At 43.9% G+C, this 13,283-nt stretch overlaps 1 protein-coding gene across 2 annotated transcripts; it reads left to right on the top strand.

Annotated features, from left to right (window-relative positions):
* Positions 1 to 4,375: 4,375 nt before the first annotated feature.
* LOC118377580 (cytohesin-2) lies at positions 4,376 to 12,960 on the top strand. Of its 2 annotated transcripts, XM_052495097.1 has the most exons (13): positions 4,376 to 4,578; positions 5,734 to 5,851; positions 6,153 to 6,303; positions 6,742 to 6,808; positions 6,986 to 7,104; positions 7,198 to 7,278; positions 7,465 to 7,577; positions 7,654 to 7,802; positions 8,105 to 8,217; positions 9,269 to 9,347; positions 9,497 to 9,568; positions 9,655 to 9,809; positions 9,929 to 12,960. In XM_052495097.1, the coding sequence occupies exons 2-13, from the start codon at positions 5,833 to 5,835 to the stop codon at positions 10,014 to 10,016; spliced, it is 1,206 nt and encodes a 401-aa protein (XP_052351057.1). In that variant the 5' UTR covers positions 4,376 to 4,578; positions 5,734 to 5,832; the 3' UTR covers positions 10,017 to 12,960. The 2 variants fall into 2 exon arrangements, with proteins under 2 accessions (XP_052351057.1, XP_035620409.1); XM_035764516.2 differs by lacking the exon at positions 5,734 to 5,851 and having other exon boundaries at positions 4,377 to 4,578; positions 8,105 to 8,216; positions 9,271 to 9,347.
* The last annotated feature ends 323 nt before the right edge of the window (positions 12,961 to 13,283 follow it).

The raw sequence follows: 13,283 nt of genomic DNA, 5'->3' as shown, positions 1-13,283 counted from the left end.
CAGCTGATATCTCAAACTGCTGTACAGAAACCCAGCCTAAAACCCCAAACATCAAGCAATGCAGGTGTAGAAGCACGGTGGCTAGGAAAAACTCCCTAGAAAGGCCAAAACCTAAGAAGGAACCTAGAGGAACCAGGCTATGAGGGGTGGCCAGTCCTCTTCTGGCTGTGCTGGTTGGAGTTTATAACAACATGGCCAAGATGTTAAAATGTTCATAAATGACCAGCATGGTCAAATAATAATAATCACAGTAGTTGTCGAGGGTGCAACAAGTCAGCACCTCAGGAGTAAATGTCAGTTGGCTTTTCATAGCCAATCATTAAGAGTATCTCTACCGCTCCTGCTGTCTCTATGCATTATAAACCTGGGGAAATGGACAAACACGGTTTGAAAAAATTAACTGCAATTTATCTTTTAGCTAGTCTTTTTCATTTTCTGAAATTTGCACTAAGAATGGCATAATCAAGTTGAAAACAGCAGGTCTGGGACAGGTAGCACGTCCGGTGAACAGGTCAAGCAAGGTTCCATAGCCGCAGAACAGTTGAAACTGGAGCAGCAGCACGGCCAGCTGGATTGGGGACAGCAAGGAGTTATCATGCCAGGTATGAGGCATGGTCCTACGGCTCAGGTCCTCCGAGAGAAAGAGAGAAATAGAGAGAGCATACTTAAATTCACACAGGACACCGGATAAGACAGGAGAAGTACTCCAGATATAACAAACTAACCCTAGCCCCCGACACGAACTACTGCAGCATAAATATTGAAGGCTGAGACAGGAGGGGTCAGGAGACACTGTGGCCCCATCCGATGATACCCCCGGACAGGGCCAAACAGGAAGGATATAACCCCACCCATTTTGCCAAAGCACAGCCCCCACACCACTAGAGGGATATCTTCAACCACCAACTTACCATCCTGAGACAAGGCCGAGTATAGCCCACAAAGATCTCCGCCGGGACGCCAACCCAGACAGGAAGATCACGTCAGTGACTCAACCCACTCAAGTGACGCACCCTTTCTAGGGACGGCATGAAAGAGCACCAGTAAGCCAATGACTCAGCCCCTGTAATAGGGTTAGAGGCAGAGAATCCCAGTGGAGAGAGGGGAACCGGCCAGGCAGAGACAGCAAGGGCTGTTCGTTGCTCCAGAGCCTTTCCGTTCACCTTCACACTCCTGGGCCAGACTACACTCAATCATATGACCCACTGAAGAGATGAGTCTTTAGTAAAGACAAAGGTTGAGACCGAGTCTGCGTCTCTCACATGGGTAGGCATTCCATTCCATAAAATGGAGCTCTATAGGAGAAAGCCCTGCCTCCAGCTGTTTGCTTAGAAATTCTAGGGACAATTAGGAGGCCTGCGTCTTGTGACCGTAGCGTACGTGTAGGTATGTACGGCAGAACCAAATCGGACAGATAGTTAGGAGCAAGCCCATGTAATGCTTTGTAGGTTAGCAGTAAAACCTTGAAATCAGCCCTTGCCTTAACAGGAAGCCAGTGAAGGGAGGCTAGCACTGGAGTAATAATCAAATATTTTGGTTGTAGTCAGGATTCTAGCAGCCGTATTTAACACTAACTGAAGTTTATTTAGTGCTTTATCCGGGTAGCCGGAAAGTAGACGATTGCAGTAGTCTAACCTAGAAGTAACAAAAGCATGGATTAATTTTTCAGCATAATTTTTGGACAGAAAGTTTCAGATTTTTGTAATGTTACGTTGACGGGAAAAAGCTGTCCTTGAAACAGTCTTGATATGTTCGTCAAAAGAGAGATCAGGGTCCAGAGTAACGCCGAGGTCCTTCGCAGTTTTATTTGAGACGACTGTACAACCATCAAGATTAATTCAACAGAAGCTCTCTTTGTTTCTTGGGACCTAGAACAAGCATCTCCGTTTTGTCCGAGTTTAAAAGTATAAAGTTTGCAGCCATCCACTTCCTTATGTCTGAAACACAGGCTTCTTGCGAGGGCAATTTTGGGGTTTCATTGAAATGTACAGCTGTGTGTCATCCGCATTGCAGTGAAAGTTAACATTATGTTTTCGAATGACAATAGTGGTCCTAAAATGGAACCTTGAGGAACACTGAAATTTACAGTTGGTTTGTCAGAGGACAAACCATTCACAGAGACAAACTGATATCTTTCCGACAGATAAGATCTAAACCAGCCCAGAACTTGTCCGTGTAGACCAATTTGGGTTTCCAATCTCTCCAAAAGAATGTGCTGATCGATGGTATCAAACGCAGCACTAAGGTCTAGGAGCACTTCATTGTGGAGCTAGAGGAGTTAGAGCCCTGTCTATGTCGGTAGATAAGATGAGAGTTCAAGAAAGAATTAAGAAAATATTTACCAAATAAACAAAAGTAAAAAATTAAAATAACACAAAATAACAACAAGGCTATATAGAGGTGGTCCTGGTACCGAGTCCATGTGCGGGGGTACAGGTTAGTTGAGGTATTTTGTACATGTAGGGAGGGGTGAAGTGACTATGCATTGATAATAAACAGAGAGAAGCAACAGTGTACAAACCAATTGGAAGGGGTCAGAGCTTTGAGAATCTGGAGACCCATGCCAAATCTTTTCAGTCTCGTGAGGTGGAAAAGGTGTTGTTGTGCCCTCTTCACAACTGTCTTGGTGTGTTTGGCCCATGATAGTTTGTTGGTGATGTGGACACCAAGGAACTTGAAACTCTCGACCCGCTCCACTAGAGCCCCGTTGATGTTAATGGGGGCCTATTCGGCCCGCCTTTTCCTTTTCCACGATCAGCTCCTTTGTCTTGCTCACATTGAGGGAGAGGCTGTTGTCCTGGCACCACACTGCCAGGTCTCTGACTTCCTTATGGGCTGTCTTATCGTTGCCGGTGATCAAAAACTTGATCACTTAATGGAAACTTAATGGTGTTGGAGTCGTGCTTGGCCACGCAGTCGTGGGTGAACAGGGAGTACAGGAGGGGACTAAGTACACACCCCTGAGGGGCCCCAGTGTTGAGGATCAACGTGGCAGAGGGAAATGTTTAGTCCCAGGGTCCTTAGCTTAGTGAGCACTATGGTGTTGAACACTGTAGTCAATGAACAGCATTCTCAAATAGGTGTTCCTTTTGTCCAGGTGGGAAAGGGCAGTGTGGAGTGCAATTGGGGCGGTATGCGAATTGGAGGAGGTCTTGGGTATCCGGGAGGATGCTGTTGATGTGAGCTATGAACAGCTTTTAAAAGCACTTCATGGCTACAAATGTGGGTGCTACGGGGTGGTAATCATTTAGGCAGGTTACCTTCGCTTCCTGAGCACAGGGACTTTGGTGGTCTGCTTGAAACATGTAGGTATTACAGACTCGGTCAGGGAGAGGTTGAAAATGTCAGTGAAGACACTTGCCAGTTGGTCTGCGCATGCTTTGAGTACACGTCCTAGTAATCCGTCTGGCCCCGTGGATTTGTGAATGTTGACCTGTTTAAAGGTCTTGCTCACATCGGCTAACGAGAGCGTTATCATACAGTCGTCCAGAACAGCTGGTGCTCTTGTGCTTGCTTCAGTGTTGCTTGCCTCGAAGCAAGCATAAAAGGCATTTAGCTCGTCTGGTAGTCTTGCGTCACTGGGCTGCTCGCGTTTGGGTTTACCTTTGTAGTCTGTAATAGTTTTCAAGTCCTGCCACATCCGACGAGCGTCAGAGCCGATGTAGAAGGATTCAATCTTAACAAGAGAGTTAAACTATTTTGCCAATAACAGCAAGTTTTTTTTAATCCTCCCCACTCAGACCACTCCCAGACAGTCCAAGCAAAATTTGTGTTTGTGAAATTACTCCTTGCTAAAAAAGTTATTTTAGTTTGTTTTCAATTAAAATGAACAAAAATAATCACAGTAAGGTACTTAATATACTAATCTCATATGTATATACTGTATTCTATTCTACTATATTTTAGTCAATGCCACTCCGACATTGCTCAATCAAATATTTATTTCTTAATTTCATTATTTTACTTTAAGATGTGTGTATTGTTATGAATTGTTAGATACAGGGAGCACTGTTGGAGGAGCTAGGAACACAAGCATTTCGCTACACCCGCAATAAAATCTGCTACAAATGTGTATGTGACCAATAAAATTTGATTTTACTTAAATTATTACCCAGGAATGATTTGATATTGAGATAAAAATTTAAAAAACGGCTGCATTGAACCTTTAATTTAAAAAAACATACAGTGACCCATTTTCCAGGCAGTTATTGGGAAAGAAACCAAGTTCTACTATATTGGCCATAACAACATCAGATGTTTGTGTCACATATGAAAGTGGCTTGTTATCAGTGTCTTTGGTTGTGTGGCTTCTTTCTGGGTTCAGAAGTTCCTTACAAAAATGGCCGAAAGGGAGGACGTGTTTATTTAAAACAAAAAGTTAGCGTCACTTCCTGTACCACCACCTCCTTTGTCTGTGCCCCAGGTTTCGGTACGCAAGGCTGGTTATTTATTTATTTCCTTTTTATTTGGAGGATATATTTTCATATATCCATTACTTTTTCATTTATTGAATGACAGTCGACTCTGAAATATTTATGCCTAAAAGCAAAGCGCCAAAAATGGATGACCTGGACTACAGTAAGTATCACAACGCTTCGCTTATAATAACACTCAGCTAGCCAGGTAGTTGTAACAGCAGGCATTTCACTACACAATTAGAGCACAGTTGTCACTAAACAATATTAACGTTGTATGCATTATAATGTACTGCATGTTTCTCATATGAGAGTCCCATATAACCGCAGTCGACGTAAGCTAATAATACAGTACTGGCTAACGTTAACTCGCTAGTTAGCAAGCTAGCTAACTCTTTAGGCTTACTGGGTAACTAGTTGTAGCTAACTACTTATTGTATTTTGACCACTCATCCAAATAGCTAGTTAACATTATTCATTACAGTATTGGTTACTATTTCACGTTAAACCTACCCACTGTCCGTCAAGAATCAAAACATTGAATAACTTAGCTAGCTCGTTAGTTATTCACCTCATTCTGAGGGGTGGGGTAACGGGGTTGTTGTTGACTTACAGATGTCATTTAGCATCCTAAACATGAACCTGATCGTGGCACTGTAGTGGCTGGTCACTCTACCGAGGTAGTACTGTGGTTTGCTGCGATACTGTCGCCTCTATTTTTTTTTTTTAAACTCCAGTCCAGGCTGGGGACCCAGAGGACTGTACATCGTTGTTCCAGCACTAACACATCTGACCTGATACAACTAATTAGATAGTGGCTTGATAATTAGTCTAAACAGGTGTGTTAGTGCTGTGTTAGAAAAAAAATCTATCCTCTGAGTGAAGAAGCTACAAAAATCTGTGCAGCACTGATAACACGCCTAATCCATTTAGTTACTTTAGTTGAAAACATCTGAGGATTGACAGTAGCTAGAGAGAGGTGTCATTTGGAATTAATACTTTTTTTGTGCAAATTGTCCTGCATAGTTCACATATGCCGAAAGGGAGGACGTGTAAACATATTTTTGTATGTAGATCTTATCTCTGTCCCCAACTAGTATTTGTCATGTCTAACCACTCCCGCTGTCACATTAGAGATTGTCAGGATTCCATGGAATGTTTCAAAGTGAAAGCCCTGCAGCCAGTGTTTTGGCTTATTTGATTTTAAACTTTGTTTTTCCTCTTATCTACAGTACTTGTGTTCTGTGTTGATACGCTACTTCTGTGCAATACTAGTTGGTTTTATGACCTCTGTGAACTGTTCTTTATCAATGAATAGGCTGTAAGGTTGAGTGCTCCAGTATATCAAGGCTACAATAAGACGCCCGTCATCAACCGCCTGATTTTCCACACATTTCCATTTGACTAGACAACCAAAATGGAGGAATTAGGTACAGGTCAGTGAGTGGAGAAACTAGCAAGAATTGAGAGGGGAAATTGAATAACTGTTTGGAAAATGGGATTGGATATGACTAGTTTTGTAAAACACGGCTTTTACTCAAACTTCTTATTGTTTTCAGTAAGAAATGCACAGTAGCAAACAGACTTTGAATACTGTCCTATTTCAGGTCAATTTTAACTTAGTTCTCTCTGTCCCCACCATTTTCCCATTGTCTCCCATTTCCATCATGCTCCCTGTTTTTCTATCCCTGTCCATCTTTTTATTCTCTCACCCCTCTTCTCCCTCCTTCCCTACAGTCCCGGTAGACCTGAGTCCAGAGGAGCGCTCTGAGCTGGAGGACATCCGTCGGAGGAAGGGAGCTCTGCTGCAGGAGATCCAGAGGCTCAGAGACGAGCTCAGAGAGGCCATCATAGAGGTGGAGGGACTGGAGACCAGCACAGAGGGCAGGTGAGAAAAACACACAGATGGTCCCCTGAATATTTCAGTTCCATTATTCAGTGTGTAGCACAGTCCCTCCCCCCTGGTGTATCTGAAGTTGAATTATAATGGGATGATTAGAGAGAGTCCATGTGACAGCTGTGTTTCCCAAAATAACTTCCTATGCATTCAGGTTACCTCTGCATTTACTCAATATTGCATCTATGGCAATTTCACTTTTAAGTTTATGTAAAAATATATAGCTTCTTATTGGCGTCTCCTCTCCCCGGCAACTCCCCAGGTCATAGCTGCAAATGAGATTGTGTTTTCAGTCAATGTAGCATTTCTAAGAGCTATTTTAGTGTGACTTCCCCACTCTGTCCTCTCCATTACCCTCTAACTGTATGTATAATTGATGGAGGGGTATTGTGTTGAATGAGATTCACTCCTTGTCTTTCCTCCCTGCAGTAAAACTCTACAGAAGAACAGGCATGTGGCCATGGGAAGGAAGAAGTTTAACATGGACCCCAAAAAGGTGAAAAGGGGACATGGAATGGATACATAAATCTGATCAGCTTTACTCTACAACCCCCTCCCACCACAACCCCTCTCTTTCACCACAACCCCTCTCCTGTCTGTCTTCTCATCAATCTCTTGAAGCGTTTACTCTCTTTTGATTGTTGTTTCTCTGTCTGTGTGTCTGTCTGTGTAGGGTATTGTGTTCCTGGTGGAGAATGAGTTGCTCAGACACACTCAAGAGGATGTTGCCCAGTTCCTGTACAAAGGAGAGGGACTCAACAAGACTGCTATAGGAGACTACCTGGGAGAGAGGTAACCATTCCCTCTCTCGACCTTGCTATTGTCTTATTTGTTATTGTTGGGCTGAACAGCATCAGAAGTCTACGTTCCTCTTCTCTCCTGTAGGGAGGACTTTAATCTCAAGGTTCTGCAGGCGTTTGTTGACCTTCACGAGTTCACTGATCTCAACCTGGTCCAGGCTCTCAGGTAAGCTGGGGTGTCCTCTATGATAAGCTCTGACATTTAATAAAAAACAGTACATCAATTTCAAATTGTAGAGGATAAAAACACTACATCAGCATCTTTGTTACCATGACTGCCAGTGCTCTCTCTGACCTTCTGACCTCTGACCTTCTGACCTCTGACCTTCTGACCTTTGTGTGAATCCTGCAGGCAGTTCCTGTGGAGTTTCCGTCTGCCTGGCGAGGCTCAGAAGATTGACAGGATGATGGAGGCCTTTGCCCAGAGATACTGTCACTGCAACCCTGGGGTCTTCCAGAGCACTGGTACACACACTTACCGTTGTTACAACACAGAGGTCTACTAGCCACTTCTCATCCTATGGTTCCGCTCTCTCCTCAGATACGTGCTATGTGCTGTCGTTTGCTATCATCATGCTGAACACCAGCCTCCACAACCCCAACGTGAGAGACAAGCCTGGATTGGACCGCTTCATCTCCATGAACAGAGGCATCAACGAGGGTGGAGACCTGCCAGAGGACCTGCTCAGAGTGAGTGAGGGAGGGGAACATAGCAGCTATGGGGAGGGGCTAGGGGAGTTTCTGTGGAAGTGAGGTGTCGTTGGCTCTTGACTGCGTGATCATATTTTTTCATCAGTTTGGAGGGGTTCAGTGGAATGAAGCTCTAGTTCAGATAAAATATCAGTGTGTTATAGTGAATCTCCCTGCTGTTTGTCTCTCCTCAATGGAAAGGAAAGGGGGATACCAGTTGTACAACGGAATGCATTCAACTGAAATCTGGCTTCGCATTTAACCCAACCCCTCTGAATGTCTCTTGTCTCTGTCTACCACAGAATCTTTATGACAGCATCAAGAACGAGCCCTTCAAGATCCCTGAGGATGATGGGAACGACCTGACACACACCTTCTTCAACCCCGACAGAGAGGGCTGGCTCCTCAAACTAGGTGAGCTGGCGGTGGTGATGCCGGGTGGTGGGAGGGGGTACTGTGGCTTCTCTCTGCCGATCACCTCAAGGTGGTTTCAAAACCAAATATGGATTATTTGGATGGCTTAAAAACATATTAACATTCTGTAATGTCTGTAACGGTCCTGATCAGCCCCAGGGTTTTTGGATAGTGAGTGTAAACTTGTGTGCTCTCTCTCCTAAGGCTTTGTGCTGTTATGTGCCTGCTTCCTTCTCTCTCAAGTTTACACTAAAGATAATGATACACCGCCAATGTTCTGAGGCAATATTGCCAGACTTGTTGTCCAGCAATGTTGCCTAAAACATTGTCCATGTATTATGATCTCAAGACTGCCATTGCATGATGGGTAAATAGACAGAATTGTCCACACTGAGGGAGCTGCCCTTGGATTCTCATATAAGATCAGTTTGTGTTTTCACTGCTATGTTCAGATTAGGATTGGGCACAGTAAACTGATCCTAGATATGTGTCTATGAGCGACTTCTACATGGAGCTTCCCTCAGTACCTAACTCTCTTGCATCATGGCAGTCTGAACCGTCTTCTCTTGCATGGTGGGGTCTGTGATCTGTTTGTCACTAATATCTCTGCCGTCTTCTCCCTCCCTCCCCCAAAACCTCTGGTCCCTGTTGTCTCTGCTTCTCCCTGTGATTTCCACACTCTGCTGCTGCCGCTTGTTTCTCAGGAGGTATGTACTGGGAGAATGGGTCCATGAGAAACACTATCATTCTTATGGAACCAAAATGGCCAACAGGCATATAGAAGAAAAGTTATTGTCCACATATGCCTTTTGTCAGACATCAGATGTCACATATTACCGTGTGAGATGAATTGGCATACAAAGGCATTGGAAATGTAAGGCTATACAAGCTGTCTGAATAACTGTAATATCCTGAAGGTGATGTGTAGTAATGGAATATTTGCTTCAGTATGTGGAGCAGTCAAGTGGAATGAGTTTCTCCAGTCCAGTCGGTATTCTGCTGACCTCCAGATCCCACCCTGTCTCATGCCTCTATTGGTCTGTTTGTATTTCAGGAGGACGGGTGAAGACCTGGAAAAGAAGATGGTTCATTCTCACAGACAACTGCCTTTACTACTTTGAGTATACTACAGTAAGTCAACATTATAGCTGTCAAAGTGCCACTGTAGAGCAATGTGATGGAAATGTAATCCATTACAGAGAGGGTAAAGAGCTATGTAACAGAACATTGTAACGTGGATCAGTGTTCTGTACTACAGTGTGTATAATGTGTGTGTTCAGGATAAGGAGCCCAGAGGTATCATTCCCCTAGAGAACCTGAGTATCCGGGAGGTTGAAGACCCCAGGAAACCTGTGAGTTTGTTATCAATACATTTAGAATGTCAACATGGGACATGATCACTGCACCATTTCTCCTGACTCCCGCTCTTCCCTCCCAGAACTGTTTTGAGCTGTACATCCCCAACAACCGTGGTCAGCTGATCAAGGCCTGTAAGACGGAGGCAGACGGCAGAGTGGTGGAGGGGAACCACAACGTGTACCGCATCTCTGCCCCCACACCTGAGGAGAAAGACGAATGGATCCACCACATCAAGTACGTAGGGAGGGAGGGAGGGAGGGAGGCAGAGTAGGGTGTATGGATGGATACATTTAGAAATGCATCAGACCAACATTCCTCTATTCTGTTTCTGTTTCTTCCATCCCTCTCTCCAGCTCTGCGGTCAGCGTGGACCCCTTCTATGAGATGCTGGCTGCCAGGAAGAAACGCATATCGTTAAAGAAGAATGAGGAACAACCGTAGAACATTCCCTTCTTCCTCTCTTCATCTCTCATTCCAACATGGGACACAAGCCTTTCTCTCCTTCCTAGATTAATTTCATTCCTCACTTTTTTCCCCTCTTTCTTTGTGAGGAGGACTTGTTGCTATCCTGTTTAAGAGACTGGCCAGCACAAACCGGCAGTTCAGGAGTTCACCACTCATCTACTACTGTCTGCTGCTGCTAGAGGCTGCTCTGTACGCTACCACACTACAAAGTGTCCACTACTACCCTATATACTACAGTTAGTTCACTCACTCAAAGCCTCCTTCTCGTCACTACACCTCTCCTTCCTTCTTTTCCGTGAAGTTGAAGTGAACTGTGAAATAAATATGTATTTTATTCAGGGTAGCAAGCAGGGCCACTGAACCTTCCATCACAAACAGGCTGCAACTCATCAGTCTGAAGTGACTTCCTCTCCATCTGTAACTGATCTAACATTGGGGCAACGGTCCAGTTCTAACCGGTCACTGTGTGAAGGACAGAATGCCCGGCGGCTGAGGAAGCCACTTTAACCTGTTAAGATGCAGCACTAGTTGTCTGCTGTGCTTTACTCTAACATCTTGGCTCCAGGTTAGCATGTCTATATCAGCATTATCAAAGTCCCACTTTAATACTGTAGCCTCTGTGAAGGAGATGACGCTGGTCCTTACTGCTTAGACCATAAAAATGTCATTCATGTTCAATTTGTTATGATCAACCATCTACGGGAAATGTTCCCAGAAAAACTGACCAATAAGGCAACAATAGAGCAGTGAACACTAAAAGACGACGACTCTTGTCAATGACCACTGGCGTTTCCTTCACAAGACTGTTAATAAACTCCCTCATACAGACACGTAAACTGTTACACCCAACTCTATAATACGCTACAGTGGGTTTTAAGAAGTTACAACGGCAGCTTATTACAATATATACTTCATTTTTTGTAAATACTTGTTAGACTATTGTTTACAACACAGATTTAATTTATTGTTTATTTTTGTTTGTTACATCTTTTGTTTTGTAAGAGCTACTGTAGAACTGCATGTGGAGATGAGGGTTAATCCTTCATACACCCAGATGGACCAGACTCGTGTTAGTGTTGGGTGCATTTGAGAAAGAATGTTAGTGTTCCCTGTTGACACAATAGAATCAACCTCCAATTGGAACATTTAGATTATTCAGGACAGGAGAGTGATGACATCACAAAACATTTAGGATAGAAATGTCTAATATAGAACAGGCATGGTTCTATGTGGTATGGAACAGGGAATCCTGTCAGTTCTATACATTCTATTTCTATCTGTACTGTTGATAATGTTGCACCGTCCTGAAGGAACCTCTATTACCCTCTAAGAGCCTGAATGAATGAGGCTCACTGAAGCACAAACGTGTCCCAGATGCCTGTAATGGCTTTCTTTCAGCCATAACCATCATGGATATATGAAAGGGCTGGATAGGTGTCCTTCATAATACTGATGCCCATCCAGTCCTGTCAGATCTGTGACATAAAAGGAAAGCAAGCTATGGGGGGTTATTGGGACATCACCCTATGATAAGTCTGAAATGACCTGTCTAATATGAGAACTGAAATGATGGTTCTGAAGTTGAATCATCAGTCAAGCCAGGAAAAGGCATCAGATTCCTCTTAATGTGATTGATTTGAAACGGACAACAAACATGGTGCACTAATATCTTTCAATATTATGTAATTGCTGAAATATTAAAATGTATTAAATGAATAACAATGTTAAGGATACATGTCTAATGATACATTAAGCCTGAATTGACTCGTAGATATTTTCATTAGTTTGTCATTGGATTAACATTTCATTACAATGAATATGGAAAATGCAGAATTAGGATTGTCTGCTGCACTTTATCAATATTTAAGCAGCTGTACCTGCTTTAAAGAGCTGTACCTTTTAGATTGGCAATACTATCTGTAGTAGCCTCCAGTGGTGACCAGGCTGTCCTGCATCATCCTCACTGGTTGTGATGGCTTTACAAATCCATATTTTGATCACTTCCAGCTCTGATAACTAAACTACAGAAGTTTTACTCTAAATGTTGTTCACATAGGAAAGTCTAGGTACAAAAAAATGATCTCTTAGTCTTCTCTAGTTATTCTCTGAGTGTTTGGTGTGACAGACACACAGCAGCGAGCCAACCTACAGGCAGGGCTGCTGTACACTACACGACACTGAAACACAGTAGACCTGTCTGGGTATTCTTGAAGTGCAAAGTTGCCAAAATGGAGTTGGGACGTCACACTGTTCCAACTCAACAAAGAGACAGACTTTTGTGAGAAAGGACACTAATGAATACTTCTGTCACCCAGACCCCAACCCCACTACTTCTGTCCCCCAGACCCCAACACCACTACTTCTGTCACCCAGACCCCAACACCACTGCTTCTGTCCCCCAGACCCCAACCCCACTACTTCTGTCACCCAGACCCCAACCCCACTACTTCTGTCACCCAGACCCCAACCCCACTGCTTCTGTCCCCCAGACCCCAACCCCACTACTTCTGTCCCCCAGACCCCAACACCACTGCTTCTGTCCCCCAGACCCCAACACCACTGCTTCTGTCCCCCAGACCCCAACACCACTGCTTCTGTCCCCCAGACCCCAACACCACTACTTCTGTCCCCCAGACCCCAACACCACTACTTCTGTCCCCCAGACCCCAACACCACTGCTTCTGTCCCCCAGACCCCAACACCACTGCTTCTGTCCCCCAGACCCCAACACCACTACTTCTGTCCCCCAGACCCCAACACCACTACTTCCTGGGATAGTGTTAGATTTAGTTTTTTTTTTTTTTTTTACAGCAATGTGAAGACGGATAGGTCATCTGTGCTATATGTAGCAAAAACAAAACCATGGTACACGGGTGCCAGTCAACTGTTGTGAAACAATAAAAAGTGAACTGAGACAATACTCCTGTGTGTTTGAGTGATTATTATTAGACTTAGTTTACAAATGTCTGCAGATCAAATTCTAAATGTTTTTATTCCAGTGAACGGTATTACCCAGACCTTTTTTCCATTGTGACTAGAGTTGCAAAATTCTGGAAACTTTCAGTAAATTCCCTGGTTTTCCTGAAATTCTGGTTGGAGATTTCCTGTAATTATGCAACCGTAATTGTTACCCACTTACAGCCCAAGTGTTTGTGTGATCCATAGAGAATAACTCTAGGGCCCTAAAGGTCGATTTAGCATGGGTGGCACCATTGATGACTTTCACCATTTTGAAGTAGTCAA

Source organism: Oncorhynchus keta, chromosome 34, assembly GCF_023373465.1.
Source record: "Oncorhynchus keta strain PuntledgeMale-10-30-2019 chromosome 34, Oket_V2, whole genome shotgun sequence".
NCBI lineage: Eukaryota > Metazoa > Chordata > Actinopteri > Salmoniformes > Salmonidae > Oncorhynchus > Oncorhynchus keta.
The sequence above is the reverse complement of the archived record's forward strand: the minus strand, read 5'-3'. Positions and strand labels throughout refer to the sequence as shown.